The sequence below is a fragment of the Chelonoidis abingdonii genome, chromosome 26 (genome assembly GCF_003597395.2).
Source record: "Chelonoidis abingdonii isolate Lonesome George chromosome 26, CheloAbing_2.0, whole genome shotgun sequence".
In the NCBI taxonomy this organism is placed as follows: Eukaryota; Metazoa; Chordata; order Testudines; family Testudinidae; genus Chelonoidis; species Chelonoidis abingdonii.
In genome coordinates, this window is record NC_133794.1 from 18,891,026 (window position 1) to 18,899,993 (window position 8,968).

Below are 8,968 nucleotides of genomic sequence, written 5' to 3' on the forward strand. Positions count from 1 at the left end.
ACAGGGAACTGAATCCTAGCTGTCTCACTTCTAAGCTCATGCGCTAACAACTGCACCACCCTTCTTTCATTCAGTGCCTCTGTCCATGTTGCACTAGCTAAAAAGCTGTATTTTAACTGTGTAATAACTAATGTTAAATACCCCATGGTGGCCAAGGCAAGCTGTAATGTTAGGACAGGGTGCTCTGGTGGAGTTAAAAATACACTTTTCCCTAGTATAAGCCCCAGCTCTTTGTACCAGCAGTCTAGCCATAAGGGAAGGATGTACCCAAAGAAATAATGGGGCACATGGGTTTCCATGGGGCAGTTCTGTACAGCGGAGCAGAGCTGGGCAAAAAATGGACTTTCCAACCTGCAAAAAAATCCAAAAAACCCCAACCCCCTGTCTCAAATCAGGATATTTCAACATTTTTCACTGAATGAAACTCTTGAGGAAAAATTGTTTCAGGGCAATCCAAATGTTTTGATTTTGATAAACACAAAATATTTTGATTTTGACCCTTGCTTGTTTAATATATAAAATGTAAAATTCTCAATGAAAAGTTGTTTCAAAAGAAAAGCCAAATATCCAAACTTTTTTCCTGAAAATGTTGCAATTTTGACATTTTCAAATCCCCCCCACCCCCATAATTTTCTAAGCAAAATTTCATCAAAGTCCATAAGATTTTGCCAATTTTTTTGGCTTAACCGAAATGGCATTTTCTGATAGAAAATGGTTTCAACTAAAATTTTCAAACCAGCTCGGAGAAGCTTTGTTCCCCCCTTGTGGCTCCTCTTTGTGCTCCTTTGCAGCAGCACTGAGGCTGGCGCTGTCCCCTCCCCTCTCCCAGGTGCATGCCCGGGGCACTAGCACTTTGGGATGCCAGGCACTGTTTAAATGCAAGTGATGACAACCCCGGTGTTTCTCTGCTGGCTGCAGGCATCCTCTGACTGCTGGGGGACTACAGACAGAACTGGCCCAGCTACTCACTGCAAACAGGTTACTCAACCGATTCTGCCCATGAACCCATCACGACCCCAGCAGATTTTCTCAGACACTGAAATTGTTGGATGAAGGGGGTTATTTAGGGAGCTTTTATTTTGTGACTGTTGTGGTTTTTCCACATGCCATGTGCTTGCACTCTGGAGGATGTGGAACACAGATGGGAGAGTGTAGTCTGTGCATTTCTCCTGTGAAACAGTCTACAGTGATTCTGGCAAGAAGATGGCTGCCATCTCTGTGCCTGATCTGCACAGGGCATGTGGCTGTGCCAGCCCCAGCCCTGGTTTTGTAACTCAAGCTATCTACAGCAACGCTGGCTTTTAGCTTTGGATGTTGCCAAGATGGTGGCCATCACACCTGCTGCACAGGGAGCTCCCACATGAATAGGTTTTGCAGCAGGCTCAAGAACCTCCTGCTCAGGTGCCCTAAATCTGACCCACCCCACCCACAGCCCCCAGGGCTCCCTGATGGCCACTGGGGAGGGGGTGGATAGTGTCTGTTTCAGTCCCAATCTTCCCCATAAAGAACCCTCACCCCGGCTGGTTGAGCCACTACTTTGTATTGGCCAACAAGCCTACATGAAAGGGTTGTTGTCATTGGCTAGTTGCTTTGTTTTTAAACCCCACTGGCTGCATGGAGCTGTGGGGAAGGCATAACAGGGGGACTGATGGGAGCAGCAAAGAGCAATAAGGGGACCTATAAGCTGGCCAGATCCAGCCGAGCCCTGGGTGCTGCTTGTTGAGGGCCATTCACCGGCTGGGGCAAAGGGGCCTGGGGCTGGTTTCAGCCCAAGTCCCTGTGGATGAGTTATTAAGTCGTTGGCCCCCTTGTTCGGAGGCAAGACTTCACTCTCAGTCCTCCAGCCTGGCAGAGGAGACACCTTGCCAGACGTCCCCCACCCCAAAGATCAGACCAATGTCTCCTTACAAAGCTAAAGAGCTTTATTTCCAGATGCTCTGGGCAGATCCCTGAGGCACCAGCAGGGATGCTCAAGGCTACGAGGATGTGCCGAGGACACTGGTACGACGGGGGGAAGGGAGGCATCTGGCTTAGGACACACACTTCCCAAAGTGTCCACTCGTTTCTGGTTGCCTCAGTATTTGGACTGTGAGGATGCCTCAGCCTGAGCACAGAGGAACCCCAAATAAGAAAGTCCTTTGGGAAGAACCCCTGGCCCTGACTATCATTGGCCCCTTCCAAGCCAGGGATTCTGAACAGCTAGCCACCACAGCTTCCATTGAATGGTGCCTCTTGCCCTGAGCAATGTCTGTGTGGCCCGGCAGGCATATTGGATTTACCACCTCAGTGTCCACAGCCAGGAGGAGCAGGCCGCACAGGGCTGGCACGACTGGGGCTGGGACTAGGTCTCCTCAATGACAAACTTCATCTCGGCATTGTGGGAGCCAGAGAGGACAGCACCGTCTCGCACCCGGCGCTGGAAGAGGAAGGGGAAAGCCTTCTTGAAGGACTTCCTGAAGCTGTCACCCATGAAGGCGTAGACGATGGGGTTGATGGAGGAGTTGGCGTAGGACATGCAGTTGGCCCACGTCTTGATCTTGTAGGTCTCGTAGTTGGCCTGGAAGCTGCCATAGAAGCCCTGAAAAAGGAGGTAGAGCTGGATGGGGCCCCAGCACACAGTGAAGAGTACCACGATCACCACTACCATCTTGGACACCTTGGCTCTCATGGCAACAGAGCGCTCGGACAGGTGCTGTACCTGCTGAGAGAGGGAAGCAGGAACAGAGGCCTGGTTTAGAGCAGGGGGGCTAGGAGCCAGGACTCCCTGGCTCTGAGAGGGGAGTGGGGTCTAGCGCTTAGAAAAGGGGAGTTGGGGGGGAAGACTCCATGCCCTATTGAGAAAAGTCCTGGGGCTGGAAGATGGGGCTTCCAGATATATTGGGCAGTGGGGGTCCCCAGTACAGACACCCCAATTTACTGCCCCCGGCTCACCTGGTAGTTGTGGTCGATGGGTTCCACGATGGGGCGCCCCACACGCGTGAGCATGATGGAGTAGCAGAGGCAGATGGTGAGCAGAGGCAGCAGGTAGACAGCCAGGAAGGTGTAGAGGATGATGCTGCGCTCCTGGCTCTTGCTGGCGAAGGCCTCGATGCAGTAGGTGCGCAGCCCATACCAGTAGCCTACCTCAGTGCGGTGGTACATGGCTATGGGCAGCGAGAGAAGGAAGGAGCCTGGGGACAGGAGGACAAAGGGGTGAAAGGCATGATGAGGCCAGTGCTCTGGGGAGACCTGAGGTCCAGCTATGGCTCTGAGCATAAGGAGAACTGGTTTGGCACATTCATGAATGGCTGACGCTGATCACCGTAGAGGGGCTTTGGGTTAGCATCCGTCTCTATTCAGCAAAGACTCAGGAGAGTAGAATAGCAGGGGGCTGTGGATCAGGATTGAGGGGCAAAAGCAGAGATGAGGTGGGGAGTCAAGGGCTGGAATAGCAGGGGATACAGGTTGAGATTGAGAAGTGCCAGCCGAGCTCTGTGTGTAGGGATCCTGGACTGGGATAGCAGGTGGCTGTGGACTGGATTGAGGTGAATTATCAGATTTGTGGTGCTCGTGGGATAGAATCAAAACAGAAGGTGGAAGCTTCTATTGACCATCAGATGCCAAGGCACAAATATAAACTCTCTCTGCCTCTGTTCAGAGATCCCAAAGAAGCCTTTGTGCTGGGTATGGGGCTGTGCTGCTGGGCTCAGGACTGGCCAGGGTCAGGCCAGGAATCCCTGGGAAACCTTTTACAAGACCTTTGCAGGGTTGGTGTCCTGGATGCATGTTCAGAGACACAGCTTTCCTCCCTCCTTCCACCACCCCTGGGGGGCCCCTTCCCAGCTCTTTGCTCTCCCCCGGCCCTGACACATTCTACTCACTGATCCAAATAGCCACGCTGACGCCCATGGCCACACATGGGGTGCGGTAGCGCAGCGACTGCAGCGGGTAAAGGGTGGCGTAGCAGCGGTCCATGCTCATTGCTGTCAGAGTGATGCAAGTGGCCTGTGCTGTCACCTGCAGAGAGCAAGGGTGGCTCAGTGACCCAAGGCAAAGGCAACTGGTGGGCCCTGGCCCTTTGCCAGGCACCACTCTCCCAGCAGGGCAGGGCCCTGGGACTGTACAGTGCCCTAGGTATCAGCAGCTGCTGCATGTCCCTCCCCAGCACACCCATGCACACACTCACCCATGCATGTTTACACTCCCAGCCCAACCAGCCCCTCACCCCCACCCCAGCCAGCCCTACCTGTTGCAGATAGTTGACGAGTTTGCACATGAAGTCACCGAAAATCCAGCTGGGCAGGGGATAGAGTGTGGCGGTGAAGGGGACACAGCACACCAGGAAGATGATGTCTGTGGTCGCCAGGTTTGCTGGAACAGATGTGGAACTGGGATCAGGGGGAGGGGCCATGGTGGGGACTGGCCAGACAATAGGTGTGTGTGGAGAGGGAGGCTTGGTGGCTCAGGTGCCAGCCTGGGATCCAGGAGCCCAAGGTTCAATGCCTGTCTCAGTCACAGATATGGAAAAATCACTTGCTCTCTCCTGTGCCTCAGTTCTCTCCCTCTGCTATGGGGATACAGGCAGGCCTGTCCTTTCCCACAGGGATAAACACCAATAACTGGTGGGCACTGGGTGATTGGGGCTGTATGAGCCCCAGAGCCTAGGCTGAGTCCCTCATCACTGGCGCACTCAGAACAGCCCACTGGGTAATGATTGGGAATTATGGACAGGGTACCTGTCAGCCTCCCATCTGAAGATGCCAGTCTCCCACCTACTCCCCATTGTCTTCCCCCAGCCAGAGCCCCTGCCCCACCATTTCTCGACTAGTGCCCCCCCTCACTAGAGCCACAAACACTTCTCTCTCTATTCCCCCAACTTTCCTACCTACAACCCCCAGCACTGCTACCCCTATTCTCCCTCATTGCTCCAAACCCCCATATTTCCATGCTTTGCCCCAGATATGCTATAAGAATCTGAGCCACTCACACTGGGGGGCTGTGCATCTGGAACCCCTGGAACAGCAGCCCCAATGACTTGCTTTTCTCTGATCACACTCAGTGCTCTTGCTCAGGAAACCTGCCTACATTATCTTAACAGTCTGTCACCTTTGCTCTGTTTAATCAATGCTGGTTTCCTTGTCCATCCAAAATCAAAGCCTGCCTGGGGATTTTAGAGCACTTTACAATGTTGCTTTTACACTAGGAATTTTGGCCTCAGGAAAACTTTCAGAAGGAACAAGGACATGCTTGAGACACAGTATCCGAAAGCTGCCCCAGGCAGAGCTCAAACTTAGCACACAGGTACAATTTAGGCTCAAGATGTACAGCCCAAGGCCTTTGAGCCACCCACTCACTTTAATATGTGCACTCTGCTGCTGTTAACAGAACCCTCCTCTTGCTACACATGCTCAGTTCAGTCTCTTTGGGCTGACAGTTCAGCATGTTCTGACCCAGAAATCCCAACTCTTAAGTTTGCTTCCAGTGGGTGCCATGCACTAACTGAGCAACTGAGATCAGTTGGACCACAGCTGTAGTGCTTTGAGCCTCTGTTGTTGGCAAAAGACGTGAGAACAGGTTGATGTTGTAAAGAGCTGGGTTTTGGGGGGAGCTGTATCTCGGGAACCCCTTGCTCACATGATCCCAAATTTGGGTCACTAACTCTATCCCAAGCCCCCATGAGGTTTAGCAATTTTCAAGACAATTGGAGTCAGCGTGTGGATTTCAGAGGACTTAGAATAGTCTCTCTTTAAACAGAAAGCAAGTATGGAGCCCCACCCACAGCAGAATGGGTGCTCTGTTATAATGGGGGGAACACAGAGTCAGGGGTGTTGAGGGAGCCCTGGGCTGGGATAGCAGGGGGCTGTGTCTCATGACTGAAGGGTATTGGCTGCGGGAAGCCCAGTGCCACCCTCTTGCTAATGGACAGTACAGTTCATGTTATTGAGCCATGATGATGATCGTTGATGGAGAGGAGTATTTCAGGCCAGAAATGCTGTGCAGGGGCTGGCACTGCGGGGAGCAGCAGGAAGGAAGGCATCCAGGTGCTGAGGTTGGGAGTGGGGATGCTGGAGCACCCACCAGGAGCGTGGCGAGACACCCAGGAGCAGGGAGGCTGGAGCTGAGACACCCACTGGGGTGGAGGGGGATGGTGCTCGGGAATGGGAGCGGGGCTGGTGCTCCGACATCCAACTTGGGGAGGGATGATGTCCGGAGGTGAGGGGGGGTTGGAGCTGGGGTATGCAGCTAGGGGAGGGAAGGTGCCAGGGGATGGGGGGGTTGCTGTTGGGGCACCCAGATAGGGAAGAGAAGAAGCCCAGGGACAAAGGGCGGGGGCTGGCACTGTGTCATCCAACCAGAGGAGAGGAGGGATGGTGTCCGGAAGCAAGGTAGGCAGGTGCTGGAGCACCCATCCAGGGGAGGGAAGGTACCCAGGGGCCAGGGAGGACTGGTATACCCAGCTGGAGGCAGGATGGTGCCTGGGGATGGGGAGGATGGAGTTGAGGCACTCAGCCAGGGGAGGGTTGGGCGGGCACTCACCGATGTAGAAGTTGGTGGCTGTGCGCATCTGCCGGTGCTTGGACACCACATAGATGACGAGCGAGTTGCCCACCAGCCCCAGCAGCATGATGAGGGCATAGAAAAGTGGCACCAGCCAAGCATCCGTCAGGAATGGGGGTGATGTGTCCTCCCCACTGCTATTAAAGATCCATAGCCCCCTCCTGCCAGGGCCCATCGGCGTGCTCATGTCCAGGTGGGGGGCAGCAGTGGGCAATGGTGTCCAAGAGCCATTGTCCAGCCAGCCACCCAACAGAGAGGGCTCTGCGTCCATCATTGGTGACCCTGCCATGTCTCTGAGCCCAGGACAGGCGCGTGCTGGAGCCAGGACTGGTTCCTGTTTCCAACGTGCCAATCCTGGCCAGCTTCTTCCCTGGGGAGGGGGAACATATAAACAGAAGGGAAACTGAGGCAAGGGGTGGGGGTTGATCCAGCAGAGATGGGGCACAAAAAGCCAGCACCAGCAACATCACCCCCCAAAATGGGCCAGCTACTCCAAGTGCCTTGGCTTTGTCCTGCAACCATCACCCAGAGACACCACCTGCTGAGTTGAGCACCCCCACCCACCTCGTCCACTCACTGAGCTATGCTCAGCTCCTGAGCGCCCCCCCCGCCCCCCAGCCCAACCAGGCATTGCTGGGCATCATTTTCCTTGGGCCATGTGCTGAGCTAGCCCCAGCTGCTGGTGGGTCCCGTATGGAAGTGCGGGGTCGTCAAGACTCCTGGATTCTCTGTGGGGGCTGGGAGTCAGGACTCCTGGGTTCCCAACTCTCGGGGGAAGGGGGGACTGGGAGTCAGGACTCCTGGCTCGATCCCTGGCTCTGGGAAGGGGGCGGGCTCTAGCCTCCCCACAAGCTGCTCCCAGTGCCCCGTTCCCCTTCGCCCCCAGCTCTCACCTGCGCTGTGCGGGACGGGCCAGGGGCGGCTAGCGCCGGGCGGGCGGGCTCCGCGCAGGGCTGCGCTCTCCCATCCCCGAGGCTGCGAGCTCGGGTCTGCAGCCAGGCTGAAAGCGGCTGCCGGAGCCGCGCTCCTTGCCGGGGCGGGGGGAGCGCCAGGCGCTGATTGGGCGGTGGGAGCCGGCGCTGGTGGGGCTTGTCCCGGCAGGGGGCTCCAGAGGGACCAGGGACGGGGGTGGGGACCAGACCCCTGGCCAGGAGCCCACGGGGAGGGGCTCGCACTCTGTGCCGAGACCCCAGGGAGCGGCTTGCCAGCGGCTCCCTTTATGTACTAGCAGGAGTTATGGGGGGGGGGGCTGGGAGTCAGGACTCCTGGGTTCTATTCCCAGCTCTGCTGCCACAGCCTGTGTTATGAGTGACCTTGGTTAAGTCACGTCTTATTTGGTCCCTTGGGACCATGCTCCTCACTTGCTTGCTAGGGGGCAGGGACAGTCTGTGAGAGGAGGGGAGTGAAATATTTGTAACCCAAAGCAAAGCTGCCCCCTTTGTCTGGGCACGAGGACTCATTTGGCTGAAAACATCCCCCTCCCCCGCCACGTGTGTTGCTGGGGAAGGGGGAGGTTCTGACTCCCCCCCAGAACCTTGGCACTGCACAGGGCAGATATCTGAGGGACAATCGGCCAGTTTGTCGGACTTCACCAAAAGCCCCATTTAGAGGGGAGCAAACAGCAGAAATGAGGGGCGGGGGACATTTCCAGCAAAATGATTAATAAATTCTCCTGTTTGGGGGCTTTGTTGGTCGTAATAACCAGCTGGCTCCTAGGGAAATGCACCCTCTGGGGAGTCACCCACCCTGCTCCCTGGAGTACAGCACCCCCTATTGCCTAAAGTGCTGAACCTAATCAGCTGCTTTGCTGAAACCAAGATAGCTCACCCCAGTTGTGCTCCCGTCACCAGCCACTTTATACCCTCATCCCCAAATGGGCTTGGCCTGGCATCATTTGTCCTTTATCCACCTTCGCTGTGTCCAGGAGTGCAAGTAGTGTGGTACCCTCCAGCATGCAGTACAGGCAAGAAATTTTTAGCAGGTATGAGGTACTGGAAAGACTTGGAGCTACTCCCCCCCGCCTGGGGGATGAGGGGGCTGCACTCTATTCCTTAAAGGAGCAGAACATGCCTAGGTACGGCATTCATTTTTCATGTGGCTTTAACAGTGCAATACTTTGTTTAAGTTTATTAGCATATGTATTGTGCTGTTATGTTGGTCATGAGTCCTCAAGGGAGGTGTTGGGTGTGGGGCGGATGGAAGGTGTTTAACCAGTGTTTTTGATTTTGTTTCTCCCCTTTGGTTTGAATTATCAATGACATCCATACTGCATCACATCAAGTCCAAATCACTAGAGAAATGCCTCTGCTTGCACTGGCCAGAGGATGTTTGGATTCTCATGTCAGCACAGTTCTGTAGCCTTACTGGTATCAGGTGTTGTCCCCAGTGTACACAGAATTCTTCTTTGCAGCCAAACTAGTCTAACATGCAT

The 8,968-nt window shown here is 54.8% G+C and overlaps 1 protein-coding gene across 1 annotated transcript; it reads right to left on the reverse strand.

Moving 5' to 3' along the window:
* Positions 1-1,903: 1,903 nt before the first annotated feature.
* LOC116824445 (G-protein coupled receptor 54-like) lies at positions 1,904-6,901 on the reverse strand. The gene is made up of 5 exons (XM_032779739.2): positions 6,517-6,901; positions 4,226-4,350; positions 3,861-3,996; positions 2,932-3,170; positions 1,904-2,701 (listed from the first exon to the last, which is right to left on the reverse strand). Exons 1-5 carry the CDS (start codon positions 6,824-6,826, stop codon positions 2,342-2,344), a joined length of 1,170 nt encoding a protein of 389 aa, XP_032635630.1. The 5' UTR covers positions 6,827-6,901; the 3' UTR covers positions 1,904-2,341.
* Between the last annotated feature and the right edge of the window lie 2,067 nt (positions 6,902-8,968).

Excerpts from the sequence above, each read along its gene's own strand:
- LOC116824445 (XM_032779739.2), bottom strand. The coding sequence starts at position 6,826 with ATGGCAGGGTCACCAATGATGGACGCAGAGCCCTCTCTGTTGGGTGGC. Across the intron at positions 4,351-6,516 it reads AGCCACCAACTTCTACATCG|CAAACCTGGCGACCACAGAC; the intron begins GTGAGTGCCCGC and ends CATCTGTTCCAG. Across the intron at positions 3,997-4,225 it reads TCGTCAACTATCTGCAACAG|GTGACAGCACAGGCCACTTG; the intron begins GTAGGGCTGGCT and ends TGCTCTCTGCAG.